The following is an 18,366-nucleotide window of genomic DNA, read 5'->3' as shown; positions in this document are numbered from 1 at the left end:
CAAGATTTTAATTGATTCTTGCCACCCCGTCTGTATCTGCTCCCTCGACATAGTGCCTTCCCAAAGATATTCAGGGAGTTTAAATTCGCCGTCTTTCAACTCCAGAATCTCCCAATATCAAACTGACACCTTATTACTGCTAGGGGAGACACTGAGCAGGTTCTCCGCTAAAGGGTTTTCCCCCGCCGACTCATTTGAATGGTCTGTGTCCAACCTTAAGCTGAATATATTTAAATCTGGACAAAACGCCCCTGTTTTTTCCCATTAATTCTTCCCAGGGGAGTAACACTCTTTCCCTTCAGAGGTCGCCCCAAAACTCAACGCCTGCTTCCCTTATTGGTTTGGCTAGTGCATCTTTTAAGCATTCTGGAATGCCTGGGGAATCTCAGACTTGAGCATTCTGGCTGTAGTAGGCTATTTTAGTTGCTGTTTTAACATGGTACCAACGTTTTGCCATATCTTTCAGGATCTTTAGGTTGGGGCAAACAACACCCTCAAGTTCCTCAGTTGGAAAGCCCATGCATAGAGTTGTAAGTCCGGCAGTGATAAACCTCCCTTCTCTCCCCTCCGATGCAGCTTTTTCCATGCAATCCTGGCACCCCTGGAGGCCCAAATGGATGAGTTTATTGCTTGTTGAGTCTTGTTGAGATATCTTCCATTCATTCAGAGCGGGCTAGAGTAATGGATAAAATGTATCTTGGGCAGAATTATCATCTTGACTAAATTAACTTTACCCAGTATCGTCAATGGGAGATGGGCCCATCCCCTCATTAATTTACTGCAGTCCTCCAGAAGCTTTTTCTGATTCCTCACTACAAGTTGTTCGATGTCCTGAGTTATCACTAGGCCTAGATCCCTAATTTCCACCTTCCCTTGCCATGTGTCACCCTCCTGGTTCCAGGACATTATTTCTGTCTTTTCCGGGTTTACATGATACCCAGAGACTGTACCAAAATCCTCAGCTAATCTCAACAGTGCTGGAAAATGCGATTGACAAATCTGTAGTGTACACCATTAAAATTGTCTGCATACTATGCTACCTTCCTCTCCCAATGCTTCCACTGGAAGGGGACTATTTCGGGATCCTGCCTTATTTTCCTAGCAAAGGGTTCTATGTATAGGTCAAACAACAGCAGGGACAGAGGGCAACCCTGCCTGGTACCACTAGGTATCCCAAAGGGCTCTGTTGCTTTCCCATTTGCCAGAATCCTTGCTGAGGGGCATCATAGATCTGTCTATTGGCCCTGCAAAAACGGTCACCTAAATTAGAATAGCTCAAGATCGAAGTTAGATATTCCCAATTGACCCTGTCAAAAGCCTTTGTGTCGTCCAAAGTTATGATACCTAAAGGGGTCTTATAAGTAGTTGCCGAATCTATTGCCCCGATCAGGGTAAAGGTAAGTTCATATAGATATCTGCCCCTAATGAAACCCTTCTGATCAGCACCGATCAAGCCTTTTACTACCACATTTAACCTATCTGCTCATAGTTTTGCATATAACTTGTAGTCACAGTTCAACAGAGATATAGGTCTATATGACTCACACCTGGCTGGGTTTTTGCCGAATTTCAAGATCAATGAAATACTTTCCTTACTCCAAGAAGCTGGAATGGGGGAGCCGTCCCAAATACCCCTGTAAACAATTCTAACAAACAAGGTGCTAATACGTCTCCCAGAACGTTGTACAGTTCCACCGGGAGACCATCTGAACCTGGGGCTTTCCCTCCTTTACTACCCCTTGAAGCTGCTGTTATTTCTCCTAACGTGATTGGTCTATTCAGCCAAAGCTGCTGTTCTTGTGATAAAATAGGGAGTATATCCTTCCCTAGCCAGGTTCGAACCATTCCCTCCCCAACAGTTACTTCTTCAGTATGGAACTGAGAGAAAAACTGCAAAAAAGTGCTGTCTATTCTTTCTCTGTCTGTAGTCCTTTCCCCTAACGGATATAACTTAATTTCCTTAATGTAGTTCCTTGTTTGATGTTTTTTGGCCTTCTAAGCTAATAGCTTCCCTGATCTTTTGCCACATTCAAAATGGGCTCGCCTCCCACCTATTCCTAACTCTAGATTGTAAAAGGCCTTCAAATTGCTGTTTTATAACGCCCAACTTTTGTTGCAATATCAACTTCTCATTCTCATCCGTGCTATTTGTGAATTGAACTCTCCTTTTTCCCATCTCTGTTTTCAAAATTCCTATTTCAGCCGTTTACTTCTTATTCTTATGGCTAGATTAATAATGTCCCCTCCTACAACTGCTTTGAAAGTGTCCCACACCAAATTAAGCGGGGCTTACTCTAAATTTGCCCCTAAAAAACTCCTCCGCCTCTGCACGCAACTTGATTATAATTTCCTCATTGAACAGTAATGTGTGATCTAATGTCCACCGCCTATTCTCTCTCTCTTTTGATAGCTTCATTTTTACTACTACAGCCCAAGGGTCTTATAGGCGAGCAGGGAGACATACTATGTCCTCTACCAACTCACACCACAGCTGATCCACCAAAAGATAGTCAATGAGTGAAGCGTGGCTGTATTTCTTCTTAATGGTATTATATGTGAAGTCCTGTTTGGAACCTGCTCTCTCCCTCCACAGATCACACAAGACCCACTCCCTCATCATCCTTCTCAAATATTGCTGGGATTTTGGACTAACCACTGATCTAATCTTTATTGATCTGTCAAGTTTACAATCTAAACCTACATTAAAATCCCCTGCCATTAAAACTGGATCAGGGAAGTCCAAAAGCTGAGCGAACAACTTCCTAAGTGGTTTTGTGTGGTCACAATTGGGGCCATAATACCCAACCAGCGTGATATTTCTTCCAGATATCTGTGCCTTCACTATTATCCACCTGCCTGCTGTATCTGTGTTAACCCTTAGTATTAATGCATCGACATGATGCTTGAACAAGATAGCCACCCCCTTAGTGTTAAAGTCGTGTTCGGTGCAGAAACAACGGCAGACACATTTCTGTTTCTTAAATAATTCCTTGCATTTGTCTCTGGTTAGGTGTGTTTCCTGTAAGATTAGCACTTGAGCGGGGGAGTCCCTCAAATAGTGTATAATTCTGTCCCTTCTACCGCTCATCCTCAAGCCGTTCACATTCCATGACAATATTTGATTACCTTGTTTGCTACTGGTCACCTTACTATCCATTTATTGTGGTTAGTGTAATAGTTCCTAAGGTGAATGAGGCTCTTTTTTTCAAATTGTCTCCGACATTCTCCCCACCCAGTGATCTCCATCCTCCCACCACTGCCTCAACCCCACAATCCTTCCTTTGGAGAACCCTCCCTTCATAAAAGGACTGATGTTAGTCCAGTTCTGAAGCACTTTGGGTCTTCCTCGACGGGCAAAACACTCTTAACCTCTAGCTTCTCTCGACACCCCACCTTTGATGACCTCCAGTAACTCATCCGCTGTTTTAATCTCCCTTATGTTGTACATTTTGTATTGTATATAACTCTAAGGGTAGCTGGGAATTTCAACTGCACTGATGCACCATACTTTTTAAATTCATCCATCCATCTCCCCCGCTCCCACTGTTTATTTTTAGTTACCCTAGACAGGTCAGACCTGATCTCAAATGGAAATTTTTCTCCTTTTAAAGTTTTCTACCTGAGCGCCGTAGTCAGAATCTTTTCTTTCAATGAATATGTTTGCAAGTTTATCAAAATCGTCCGGGGCTTTATGCTATTTTTTAATAAGGGTCTCTATAAATCCTCTGGATATCACTTGCTATTTCTTCCGAGCGTTCCTCCAGCAAGATTGAGGCTTTTAAGAGCGAGCTCAGATACTTTTTGAGATTTCCTCCTTCCACTCCTTCCGAGACATTTAAAACTCTCAAGTTGTTCCTCCTGGAACTGTTTCATAACTGCTCCAGCTTTTTTTGTAAATCCTGGTTGCTCTCCTTTAATGATTTTATTTCTTCCTTATGTTTCCTTATTTCCACCTTCAATACTTCCACTGACTCTTCTAGTACCTGAGTTCTCAGCATCAGGAGATCCAGTTTTTTTTCCAAGGCTCCACAGGCCTCCCTTATCTCCCCTTGGTTAGTTTCAGAGATCGCAAAGCCCCTTTTAATATCCTTTGACTGGGCCGAGAAAACCTTCTTGATTGAAGATTTTAAAATGTTTGCAGCCGAAATAGAGCAAGGGGTAGGAGTGGCTAAATCCTCACTTGACTCTGTCGCCAGTGCAGATGCTAAGAGATCCGAAGTATCCAGTGGTTTGAATCTAGTTCCTGACTCCGGGCAGTCAACCCCATGTCCCAACTGCGAAAGATCCAAGTTCTCTATGTTCTCCCCACTCCCCTTGTGGAGGCCCAATGTTACCTGGGATGCTGCCAAAGGCAGTCGCAACTGAAGCAGTCGTAAGTAATTTTCTATTTGATGGTCCCCTGCTCCCTCCATACTCAAGGTTCCTGGTGGGCTACCACTCACTACTCCTCGTTCACCAGAGAGCTTTGTTGTGGACATTACCTTAAGGTATGACTTCAAGGAAGGAGTACATTTTACCCTAGATTTAATAGCTGAAGTTTTTTTCCTCACTTTAGTGTTTTTAAAACTGCACATCTCATTTCCTTTAAAAGTTTCAACTTTACTACTAGGCAGAGATTGCCTCTCTTGTTCCTTGCTTGGCCTCATAGAACCAACTTTACTCTGGTCGGTTCCCTGTTGTTTCCCCCTCCAGACAGTTCCTATCTTACCACACCGATCAGCTCCTTCCCTGTGAGGAGGCCAGGCCACGGCCCCCTCCCCTCTGTACCTTTGTGCTTCCTCTGCTGTCCTCAGCATTTCCAAGCTCCCCGGAACAAGCAGCAGCCCTTCGGCGCCTGTCTGACTCTGCCGTTTTCCCCTTGGAAGGGGACCCGTGTTGCGGCTCATCAGGAGCGTCTAAGCTCCCAACCAGCCCTCGTCCAGCTGATCGGCACAGGTGGCCCTTCAGGACCTCGGAAGGTAGTCCCCACATCTTGAGGGACTACGCATATCAGGGCTAATGGGGGCGGTGTCGACTCACGACCTCAGCGCCCATTACGGAGACCCAGGTGAGTGCTTCAGCATGCTGCCGTCCCAGCAGCCACCATGTTCTCCCTTCCACACAGCTGAACCTCAACGCTGAATGCTTTTGGGCAGCAGGAGCGGGTCACTCTTGAAGTAGGCCTGTGGGGCAACTGGGGGATTAACTTCTGACGGTGCTGCAGCACAATAGACACTGCTGACTAATTCCAAAGATTCATAGGGAAACTCTTGAGTACATCCTACTAGTGAGCATTCCAAGGAATAACAGGGAATGGGAAATAACTCAAACCTCTGTACTTGGAAGAGGGTGGAATTGGGATTTGCCTGACAAACACTAGAGCCCTGACCTCAAGGGGAATGTGTTATTGCTTACTTATGTCGCTATACCTTTGCAAGTGTAGAGTTAGAAATAAAATACTTCTATCTCTTATGAAAGCGAGTATGTGACTAGACATTGATTTCACTAATGTACTGACACTACTGTGTGCTCTTTGAGCTACGAGTTGTGTTCCCTTACCTGTATCTGCACTCTACCCTGAGGGAGACCTTGCCTGCTCGTCATAAGCTACAGCTGAGATTCAAGTGCAGAAGTGGAACTTGGCCCAGTTGCTTTGGATCCATGGTATATCGGGTATCGGGACAACCGGAGTAAAAGGTCTCAACCACCACAGCTTGTCCCAGTAGCCCTTCCATACTGCATGGCCCTCTGAAAATAGTTCTGACAGGGAGATTATACATATATCCCACTGTAGTGCAAAGCCATAACAACACTATTTCAAGAGTGGGCTAAACCTATAATCTGTCATTCTTTCAAAGAGAAACCTCATTGTGTACAAATTGCTGTAGCTATCACTTCAAAGTAACAGTACAATCACAGTACAATCACAGAATCATTTCTAAAAATGAAGTCAGAGAGAGATGCAACCACTGAACATGGGGGTATACAATGTTTTTCTATACCTGCATTAAATTCTGGTGTAGTAATAGATACTTTAGGTTTCTGAAAATTGCATTAGCCTAAACTATTCTGTGTAAATTGCAGCACCACATAATGTCCCCAGGCCATTTTCCCAATGTAAACAATTTAATTGGAATGTATCCGAGTTTCAGAAAGCACAGATATGTCAAAAAAGATTGAAGAATGATCTAATGGGAGGGGTGGAAACATCCAAATACTGGATGAAGTATACAACCTTATATTATGAAATCAAAATGGGGAGGAGACCAATTAAGGGGGACAGCCATCTTCGAAATTTAGTTGACTATCCAATACAGTCATAAGTCTTTTTCCTAGCCTTTTCCCACAGAACACAGGAAGACAGTGAGGGACAACACTAAATAATCTGGAATGTGTATTGAATACAAATGGCATATAGTTGACAGGGAAAAAAGCACACCCAGCTCTGCTCAGGGCTCCAGGTGCCCTATAGTTAAGCACGTTTTGAAGCATGGATATTTGGACCTCAGATCCAGAAAGAGAAATACAATGAGTAAATAGGACATCTGGGATGCTGCTCCAGGGCATAGACACATTCTAGGGCCCACATCACACATGGCCCTTAAAATCCCGACAATTGCTGTTTTTGAATTATATGTAATAGGACTTTATCACATTGAGTAATTATCTGGTGTGATAAAGTGTGACCTACTGAGTTAAATCTCGAATGGTCAAACCAGCTAGACTTGAACATAGGAAAAATGCTTGGTAATTACTGGAAAATGTTGCTTTAGATACTGAAAGCACCAAACCCACGTGCTATTTTCCATTACTAGGGTAAAACTTGTAATATGTGATATTTATCAAACGTAATGAATAACAATCGCTAGAGGATGCTTATTTATCAGATGTGATAAACATCACACCAAGCAATGGGACACCCAAGTAAGGGCTTAGAGGTAGTGAAGAAGAAACAGCCTTCACTCATTTCAATGGGGGATACAGTTTGGACAGTCATTATGTTATATATTAGCTGTATTGTTATCACAAAATACACTGGACACACACTTTATGACATTCAGAGGTGACAGAAGGGTCCTGTTTATGAGAGACCAATTTGATCTAATCAAAATGGACAACAAGCTATTTGTGAAGAGATATAGGGAAAAAGCATGTGCCATTGGAATCACATGTAACCTGTCACTCTCATTATCCCCAGAGCCTGGAGTGGTGGCCCTAGCCATCTTTGCCTAGTGGCATAGGCAAACTTTGGCTGTGTCTACATTCTAGCAAAGCCTAGAACTCTGCTACAGAAGGGAGTGATAGCTGCAGCTCCCACAAACCCCTGTACACACAATGAGCTCATAATTTGAGTACAAGGGCAGGAAAGATTGCAAGGCATACAGAAAGAACACAACGGAGGCAGGATAGCAGTTTGCAATGCAAAGCTCTGAATCCAACAGTGACTGACAACCTTAGACTTTTTGAGTTATTCAATGGCCAGTTTCAAAGTTGTTGGTGGACTAATCCTCATTCTCAATTAAAGATTCCAATGAACTATCTGTTGCTACAAACCTATAGCTACCAACATTTAGCAATATGTTTGGTACATTTTCAATTTGAGCGGGAATGACACCAGGCAGGCCACTTAGCTTCTGGAAATGGGCGCCTACCCATAAGTTGTACTTATTGGGCTGTGCATTGTAACTTGCAGCAGGACCTCATTACTTGATGCACCAAGTATTCAGATATGTAATGGAAGTAAGTACTTCTTATGGTGACATTTCCTTTGTATATTTGCATACCCTGATGAATCCAAGGTACAGGGAAACAAGAGCCTTTCTCTGAGTTTATTTACATTGTTAGTGGTTCTACCAAACAACCTGGTCGCTGTGACATATTTCACGAACTGGGAATTTGTAGCAAAGGGATTCATTCTCCAGTTAATACTCGTGCAGATTTTTTGTCTCCAAGGAGGGATACTAATTTCATGTAACCCAGGTAACTGCAGTTCAAATATCTACTGGCAGCGAAGAGGCGACAGAATTGACCTTTACAGTGAAAGGGAGGGTGAGGAACCAAGTTCCTAACATGTCCTTGCAACGCACTTCACATGGTTACAGGAGGTATTGAATAAGGCAAAGATACACCAATAAATCAATCAATGCTTTAGCATTCAAAAGCTGGCCCAGTGCTTTATGGGCATTTTGAGTGAGGCTCAGGTTACAAAGTAATCTCCACCAGAAGAGTAATACAAGCTCAATTCGTGAAGCGGGAAATCCCAAGGAATTAACACCAACAGTACTCACCAATCCAATTGCATGACAGAACGCAAAGGCTTCACGGCCTACTCTAATATTATTGACAGCTATCTTGCAAAGTATCATTGGCTAAGTTGGCCAGCTGCAAAGACTGGATCAGGGACCTGCAACATCCATTTAACATTATATGTCATGCCCTACACCTGTTACATCAGGGATACATATTAACATTTCTATTCAGTGTTAATCGCATGAAGTGTAATTTTTGTTCAAAGATAGCTAGGTTCTGCAGAAGACAAACTTTAGTAAGAATGTCTATACCCAATCAAAAAGCAGAAAATCCTAAAATTCTTGACCTCATGCAATTACAAATGTTCTTTTTATTAACTTAATTACTCTATCAGACTATTCAAAGATCCAACCTAAACAAAGAGGCTGAATTGGTATATACTTTATGGGCTGGGTATTAACAATAGTGAGTGAGAAATATTCATTTTGCACATTTTTTCTTCATGAATTCTAGGTGCTTTGAGGTCTGAAACTTGGTATTGCCTCTTTAAGAGCCTTTCTGGGTAGTCACAGGCATAGTAAGGGTATTCATTTCTGAAAATTATCTAACAGAAATTGGAGTGTGTGTTCCAGTAGGTTGTGAGAAGATTCAAGAACAAATTGTAGGCTACAAACTAATTTCCTTTCAGGGTTCCCCGATGAACATTCAGGCAAGTAACCACCAGGGTAGGTCTAATTTTAAAAGTTTAACCGCGGTCTCTCTCTAAATCATCCTGAGAGAGGCCCCAAGCCCTAAAAACAATGACCCATTTCAGTAGGGTCATTCCCTACACCAGCCTGGCACTGAGGATAAGGTAGAGGCGCTACAGTCACAAGATTGTGGGTGAACCTTCAGGATCCCACCTCAATGGTACTAAACAAAGGTATACTCCCAGACACACAGGACTGAATGAGAGAGGGATACAAATTTACCAAGTATCATACAAAGACCGAAGAAGACATACCGTTATGGTCTCCTATATCTCCATGACTGAGAAAAATAGAATTGACACAAAAATAAATTAGTACACATAAAATCTGTAGTTATCCAAGAAAATAGATTATTTTGTTATCCTCTAGGACAGAATAGATTAATGTATTGCTTAGAGTTTTACAAAGTGACCAAATGTAGGCATGCAGCAACCAATATATAGACAGACTTTAGTGATACTGTCCAGTTTTGGAGAAATGATAATGAATCTTCAATCCTCTGAACCCTCGTTTCATACATTTGTGCTTCAGGGCATTTTTGTGGTCCTTCATTAGGTAGTGCAGTACTGAGGCATACACCATGATCCCCTGCTTAAAATCAGTAAGTCCTCATTTCCCCAATCCGTCAAGGCTGAGGAAAGAGTATCTGGTGACTACCTCCTCAGGTTGGCTATCACTAAGGCATTTATGCAAACCCAATGCCGATTTTACTGTTTCACCTGTGTAATCAGAAAATATGCATCTCAGAGAGCCAGGTGATCACTTGTGTGATTAGTTGAGTCTGCCTATCTCCTATTCACTTTTCTGTTGTGTCACATCTATTCCCAGCCACAGGAGATGCAAAGTTTCATCAGATCTTCATGGTCCCCCTTGAGGGACTATTCCTCCTAAATCTCTTCTTATTGCTCCCTCGGTTTTATTTCTAATCTCCCGCCCAGTGAAAAGACGGGCGTTATTCATTCTCTCTGGCCAAGCAACAGGTATGGTCAACGATGTGTAAGAAAAGTCTAGAGGTAATTCTAGTTGTCACAAGTCTATAAAAAAGTAATCACAGGCCTGCATGTCAGGAAAGATAGTAAATCCAATTGCCCATAACACTAATCTCAAGTCCCCAAAATCATATTTTCCCAAAAACACCTTATTTTAGATCCTCCTACCTGATCCCACAGGTGCCAGTCACTCTTACTTTGGTGAGGAAGAGTGAGCATGAGGTGCCTTGTCCTCTAAAGGTTTTATGTAGAGGCAACAGGCCAGGCAGGAAGATAGCTGACAGATGGCCTGTGACCTATTACTCCGGGAATTATTCTCAGAATCACATGTTAGTTCTTCTATGTGAAGTGACTTTGTGCCTCTGGAAAGGAGTCATTAGCACAAGGGAATAATTTGTTTATATTTTGGTCTCTAAAGCAATGAAATGTTGGTGTGTACACATTTCTCTTCCACAGACACAACACATTGATCAAATAATCCACTGTGCAAGTGTGTATGTGAGAAAGATGTCACTTCTTATGTGGGTTTGGGGCCCACCTAAGTTTGTTATACAATTAGCACAAAATTGTTTATTTTGAAAATTGATTTGCCATCTCCTTACCAATATTTATATTTGTAAGTATCCAACACTTCCCTCTTTAAAACATCACCCATTTTAATGGCTAAGATCATATTTCTAGTTAAAGCTTGTACAGATTTGATTTAGGTGGATGACATACTCTTTTCTGTGTGGGAGAGCTCTCCTTTCCTGATATTTGGCTAATATTCTCCTTCCGGTCAACGCTGTAAAATATCCAATCCTGTCATGACTCTTTGGTAGGAGCCTCTTCCTTTTTCTCAGTTATGTTTCTGATTTATAATTCAGCTCATCCCAGAAATACAAGACCACTGTTGTAGGACTTTCTTATGAAATTATTCAGGAAATATTCAGTTGATGGAGATAAGCTTAGAATAGTCGGCACATCCATCATTTTGGCTACAAAAATTAAAATTTTAATATTTACTGAAATTGTCTGTATAGCATAAAAAATATTCATTTTAGAAATTGTATTCACTTGATTATGTTTTGATATGTTTGACCCACAGTACAGTGCTGAAGATACAGTAGGAGCTTTGCTCTGTCTTCTAAAATTAAGTTTCTTACCTGAAACCTTTAGGCTGAAGGTCATTGAGTCTTCGCCCACTTTGCAGGTGTACATTCCCTCATCCTCTTTCTTGGCAGTTGCAATGACAAGCAGATGTGGCTTCCCTTTGTCCTCAAGGGCATATTTCTTAGAGGGCTTAATCTCCTTGCCATCTTTGTACCATAACACCTTCACATTGGATTCAGAGGTTTCTGTGATAAGCTCTGCCCTCCCACCAGCAGTAACTTTCACCACTCCGCCTGCCTTTTCTTTGTTAGTGAAATGAGGCACTGTTCAAAGAATAAGAAAAACACTGACAAATTGCAGCAAACAGAAACTGTATTTTAATTTCACTATGTACTCACACATCCTTTATAATTCATACATGAGTGAACTAATATTCACATGGTTCTATGCCATCATGCCTTCCCATGGATTATCCTTAAAGCAGGAATAAAATATTAGCAAGAGACTCTGGCTTTACACTTTCTGCGGTCAGCTAATCAGCCCCTTCTGCCTCTCTCCATAGAAACGAAGGAACAAATTTATGACTGGGGTTGTATCGCTCTTGCATTCTTGCACTATGGTGTATGTGTGACTCAAGCCCAAAATGCAATTTATCCTGAGTGGCTTAATAAATCCAGAGTAATGTAACGCAGCTCAAATCACTGTGTTGTGTTTCTCCACCCCAGGGAGGCGTACCATGGGTCTTGCATTGGTGTTTGTGACTTTGACATAAATATGGCCCTGAATTTCCACCATAAGCTCCGACTACCATACTGACAAATATCACATTGGTATATGTTGTGGTAACCTACTTCAGCATTACCCACAAATGAAGATAATGCACCCTATCCACCTTTGAGCACAAATCGTCGAACCCCACATACACTTTTCTATTCGATTGGAACCATAATCAACCTGGCATTCAAAATCAAGATATACCCAAGCAAATCTAATCTGACAACGTACAAGTTTGGTGATGAAAAGCTCCCCACATTGCTTTATGTCCCACCACTGCAATCTTCTTCTTTAAAAATCCTCTTCCCAGAACCTTATTCCTGTTTTCTGTGAATTTTTTTCCCTTCACGTCACCATACTAAAAGTCACTAACATATCTGGAGAGCTAATCTGTGATCTTTACAAATCTCTTGGACCAAGCAAACTGTGAGAAACATAAGAACTCACATCCTTTCATTTACTTATTCGACTTCTCCAAGTATTTAAAAACTTAACGTTTAGTCAATTGCTCATCATCCTTAACAAAATGAAGCTAAGATTTCTACCAGTACTAGAATACTCAACCACTTATATTCTAACTCCGTTCACCCAATCTAATTACCTTTAACAGCAGAACCACCCACACTCCATCAAGGTTAAAACCAAACCCAACAAAAATGTACCTGCAACCACCATTGCCCACAATGCATCCAATTCTCATCATCAGAAACAAAAGATAAAAATACCCACTATACCCACTGAAAAGCACTAATAATTCAAACCTCACCTCCATCAAAACCACACAATGAGAAAATGTAGTCAGGAGTACAACCAACAATCGCTTTCGCTGCATGCTTCTAATCATCAACGTAGCAAATACAGAATGAAATATTAAACCTTATCACTGAGGCCCTTATTACGAGTCTGGCAGTCCTGTGACTGCGAGGCTCACGGTGGCAGTTGGACTGACACCAAAGCAGAGGTCTGGCCTCCACATTATGACCGTGACGGAGCCGCCACAGTCTGACCGCCGGTACTGCCAGGTTGCCGATGGTCGACAGCCTTGCAGTGCCAGTGATCTTAATCCACCAGGGCACTTCTACGAGCAGCGCTGCCCTGGGGATTATGAGTCCCCTCTCCTCAGGCTTTTGCATGGTGGTTCCACCGCCATGCGAAGCTGGCAGAGAAGAAGTGCCAGGGCCCCATGGGGGCTCCTGCACTGCCCATGTACTTGGCCTGGGCATTGAAGGGGCTCCTGTGGACAGCCCCATCATGCTTTTCACTGCCTGAATTACAGGCAGCAAAAAGCGTGATGGGTGCTGTCGCACCCGACACACCGCAATATTACCGCTGGCTCCATTACGAGCCAACATCAATGTTGTGGCCAGCGGGAAACTCGGAATGGGCCAGCCAGCAGAAAACCGGAGTGGCGGTTTTCCGGCTCAAAGAGTTTGGCAGGCAGCCTCCGCCGCCCGCCAAACTCATAATGAGGGCCTGAATGTAATCTAGATGCAATCTTCATCACAGAGTCATGGATGACCGAACATTCCAGACATAAACTTACACAATCCACAGAGCTATTAGGAAACAAAAAAGGTCCATAAGCTGCAAAGCCACCTGTGCACCTACATATTACATCTTCAACTGTCTAGACTTAGCCTTTATTCTTTCAACTGTCATTACATTGTATATTCACATAATCTATCACCCACAAAACAGCAATACAAAAATCATTGAACAGCTAACTTATTTTATAACTAAATACACATGATCTCTCCTGACAAAGTATTGCTAGGAAATGTCCACATTGGTTGGAACAATACAAACAATAAATGTTTTCTAACACAAAAAAACTAACTTCAGTACACAACCTCAGGCAATTGATAATTCTCCCCACCCACTTTAAAGGAAACACTATTGACATCAGTGTCGTAACAAAGGCCCCCAAAGCCCTTGCGGTGCCGGGGAGTCCCCAGGCTCCAGGGGCCCCCTCAGCACAGTACACTGTGCATGGGTGGCAGGCCCCTGACTGGGTCTAGAGGAGAGGGAGCCCCCTCTCCTCTACTATGCAGGGTGGACCCCTCAAGTTTTTTCATGTCACTGATTGACAGCATACTCATAAAGTCTTGCCTTGTCAGCATCTTTCCTTCTTTTGATATAGACTCGTTCAACCACAGGCCTATCCCTTTTCACATTCTCAAAAAGTATAACCCCCACAAATCAAGCCTCTAGAAAACTGAAGGTTCACCTGCCCACTAAGAAGGCTTATCCCCACAGCTATCCAGGAGAACATTGCTCCTAAGTTTTAACATCGCAATCCCCACAAGAGCATCACAGATGCTACCCTCAACTATGTGAAAATCATGCCAGATATTACAGTTGATCATGCACCTCAAAAGCTCACAATTTCCCCACAGGAGACCTAGCCAACCATAGTTACTGGAATCCCCATCCAAAACAAGAAGCGGGCTTAGGAAATTGGAAAATGATGGAGAAATTCAAAGTAGCCTGAATCACTATCGAAGCTGAGGAAATTAAGGAAAGAATACTAACTCTTTATATCCTCAGCTAAATCTGCCTAAGTCCTGAAGCAAATAATGACCTCTACCAATGCCACATGGTCTCTGTTTGACACATCAAGCAATTTACAACGACACACATTGCATAATTTATTACTTAAACCAATAAAAATGTGACATATTCCTCAGTTACTTCACAGAGAAAATCTAACAGATAAAAAAAGTTGACATGTATGCTCCATCCACTATGCCTCTGCAAAATATTCTAATACCTGGAACTCTTTCCCCTCCATCACCATACAGAAACTGGTGGTTCCCATAAAAGACCTAAGACTGAAAAATTACTTGAGCGATGACATAGCTACCAGAATACTAAAAAAACAAGGTGATAAATGGAATGCTTGAATTAATCTCAGCCACTGTCAATCTTTCAGGCCGCATCCTAATCCATCATTTTTTTTCCCACCATGTCACCTCAGTTTGGACCCAACCATAGGCAAAGGTCCTTCCTGGATGAGAACACAAGCAAGCCAAGACTGGTTTTGCCCTCGTAAGGACTCTTCAGTCAAGCATAGTTTGGTTCCAGTGGCACAGTGAGCCTGGGACCCATGTCTGGGCATGCCAGCTGCATGTAGACGGCAAATGCAAAAAGAACAAGGTGATGGATGGAATGCTTGAATTAATCTCAGCCACTGGCTCCGGTTCAGGGAGGACCTGGCCTGGCAGATCGGGCAGGGCTGTTCCCATAAGGAGAAGGTCAAGACTGATTTGCTTATGGATGGGTCCAAATGAGGTGGTATGGTGGACAAAAAAACATTGGATTGGGAAGTGGTCTGAGCAATTGCCAGTGACTGAGATTGATTCAAGCATTCCATCCATCACCTTGTTGTTTCTGCAATAGCTACCAGAATAATCGGAGCCCAACTTCCACGTATATCTCAAGAAACATCACGCAATCTGATTAATGTCTCCCTCAACTACGATATAATTATGATGTTCAGAAATCAGCCTGATCTTTGACCAAAAACCAGGTTCTTAAACAACTGGAGAAGCCACTGAATTAGACATCCCTCTCCCTTAGACCCCTTCTTTGATCGATGCAATTAAATGAAGACCTATCACATCGGACTCCGACTAAGTCATAGATGGTCTTCAAGATCCCCAAGGCAACCTCATCACTTATGCTCTTAATCTTCGATACCCACTGTGCTCAAGATCATTAGTAAAGATGGCTTCCACACATGCAAATGATATAAAGTTCTACTTGCATATATGATGGACAGCGAGCTGTGGGAAACTGTAGCATGTACCTGTGCATACATGGACACAATTATCCTCCCTTGTAACAGCACCAAATCTGATCTGTGCCCACAAGTCCAGATGAAATATTTATCACCTTCAAGTGCCAATTTCTGGGAATCTCTCTCATCTCAGTTATGATGTGCAAACCATTTCGTTGGTCAAAACTCCATCACTTCCAACACCTAACCCTTTCTTTTTCCAGAGAAACATAAGTAGTGGGTGTGACAAGCATACAATCATAGTTAAACTACACTAGACACTTTTACTTTGGACTCACGTCCTGATCAAGTTTCCTGCACCGGTCTGGAACTTTTATATTTGCTTTTGATAATACCACACTAGATACAAAAAACTAACACTTTAACAGGTTGTGCATAAGTCTCGACTGGCTTCTTTCAACATTCACCAGTTTTCTTTCTCATAAATTTGATCTTGTTTTCAAATTAATGCTTTATAAGCAGGGGTGTATGTTTGTATCTGAATGGAAAAATTGAATTTTCAACCAAGGAGTACTCACAATAAATTTTCTTTCAATTTAATGTCTTTGTTGCCTGAAATTGTTTTCTCTTCCATCATGGAATCCTACTCAATAAACGGCAATTACAAAACACATGTGCTAGGCTTTAAATTGCCTTCTTCCTTCCCATCAGGTCAGTAGTGATAATGTGCTCATAGAAGGCTGGTGCTAGATCACTGTATGGATTGAATATATAGATATCTAAAACACTTTGCCAGGTGGGTGAGATTTACTTCACGCACATTCAAAGTGGTGACAAACTCATCCATAGTCTAAGGGTGGAGGGTCTGATTAACGTTTGATCTACCCGGAGTTACCAAAGAATAATGAAGAGCACAAGTAAGATTTCTAGAAATAAGAGGTATAAACCTCTGGCACAGAAGAAGGAAGGCAGATTCCCTCATAGTTCAAAATGAGTCGCTCCTTAGTTATTACTCTCCAGTCGGCACTTAAATGTGACACACATAACTCATTAAAGATCACATCTATCACTTCCTGGCCAAGAATTATAATATGTGAGTACTTTGTATGTCATACTTGTTTAACTATAATGCAGAGCGACTGCCGAACTGGAGAGTAGTTTTAAGAGTGATCATTGTATTACACACACATAACTCTCCACAAAAAAGGGTTATTGTGCAGTTGTAGGTGGTTGCAATAATTACCCCTTAGTACAACATAAATATGTCTCTATACGGCAAATATATTGCGTCATGTGAGTGATCAGTGAGAGCTTAGGTCACATTATAAAGCAGGATATTGCCTCTCTACAGGGCAGTATGAAGAGAAAATACCTCATCTAGCACACTGCTCTCTAGAAAGCTGACATGCTGCCTCATGGTCTGGCTGTGCAGAGATTTTCTCATAAGGCATGTGTCTTTTATAAAGCAATGTTATTGCCCCCATAGTCTAAAAGTGGGGGAAGCCAATACCTCAAATAACGTGGTTCACCCCACATAAAGAAGATATCACCATAGCAATGACAGTGTGACGTATGCACGAGTCTCTGTATAAAGTAAAGTATTGCGACCTGACATGGCTATGTGAGGGGTGACTCCATCATATCTGCCATGTGCCTCCCTGGGGTGCAGCAGTGTTGTCCTATGGCATTGTGAGGACGACATTCTTGACGTAGTGGTGTTGCATGGGTTGACTGAATTGTTCTGAGCACAGCAGGGTTTTTGAAGTTTACCAAAGAAGAGTGAGGGGTGATTGCCTTCCAGTACCAGATAGCCTTCTCTAACGCCATAACATATCAGAGTGAACAAAAGTGACTCACTTTGCTTAAGTCATGAAAGCACATGCGCAGCACCTTGACATTCAATGGGTAAGTATGTGTCGACTTTAACTAAGAATGTAGTTGCTGGAATCCCTAATTATTTATCTTCAGAATGGTGGTTTAAAGCATTCCCTGTGATGCAAGAAAAAGATTGCATCAAAAAGTCCAAAAGATGCAAAATGGTCTCTTTAGACTGAGTGGCAAAATTTGAGAGTGAGTGAGTGCATCAGTAGAGTGAGTGCATCAGCAGGCAAGCGGTGAGATACAGTAAGTGAATCAGTAGGCGGGGTTGAAGTACAGTGAGTGCCTCATTACGAGTTTGGCAGAGGGGATTACTCCGTCACAAACGTGACGGATATCCAGTCCGCTGTATTACAATTTCCAAAGGATATAATGCAACTTGTGAAATGGCAGACGGGATATCTGTCATGTTTGTGACAGAGTAATCCCCTCTGCCAAACTTGTAATGAGACCCTGAGTGTCTGCATCAGCAGGCAAATGGTGTAGCAGAGAGAGAAAGTGAGTGAGTTAGTGGATCAGGAGGTGAGTGCTGTATTAGAGTGAATGAGTGAGTGGGTGAGTCAGTGGATCAATTTACCAAACATCTCATCTAGCAACAAAGGTTCTTCTTGTGCAGCTGTACCTTTCACAGAGAGCTGGTAAGCTATTGTATCTCCTTCACAGGAGCACTCGTAGGCACCGCCGTCCGTTGCTAGTACATCGCTTATCTTGAGTATGCGCTTCTTCTCTGTGCTATAGAAGGCGTACTTAGTGCTGGCTTTTAGCTCCTTGCCATCCTTCAACCACTTCACAGTGGCTACCAGGTCAGAAATTTCAGCCACCAATTCTGCCTCCTCATGGAGCTTTGCCGAAATTTTTTCCACAGCACCACTCTTGTTAGTGAACTTTATTGGCACAGCTAAAGATAAACAAGCAA

General features: G+C 42.3%; 1 protein-coding gene across 2 annotated transcripts in view; it reads right to left on the bottom strand.

The window, feature by feature from the left end:
- OBSCN (obscurin, cytoskeletal calmodulin and titin-interacting RhoGEF) overlaps nt 1-18,366 on the bottom strand; it is a 1,961,032-nt gene that overhangs the window by 1,819,670 nt on the left and 122,996 nt on the right. For both annotated transcript variants that reach the window (XM_069211034.1, XM_069211033.1), the window contains exons 7-8: nt 18,073-18,348; nt 11,113-11,382 (exon numbers count right to left, since the gene is read on the bottom strand). In XM_069211034.1, coding sequence (XP_069067135.1) covers nt 11,113-11,382; nt 18,073-18,348 — 546 coding nt within the window. The remainder of the gene's footprint in view (nt 1-11,112; nt 11,383-18,072; nt 18,349-18,366) is intronic.

The sequence above is a fragment of the Pleurodeles waltl genome, chromosome 10 (genome assembly GCF_031143425.1).
Source record: "Pleurodeles waltl isolate 20211129_DDA chromosome 10, aPleWal1.hap1.20221129, whole genome shotgun sequence".
NCBI classification, from domain to species: Eukaryota; Metazoa; Chordata; class Amphibia; order Caudata; family Salamandridae; genus Pleurodeles; species Pleurodeles waltl.
This window is presented reverse-complemented; position numbering and strand designations above follow the sequence as displayed.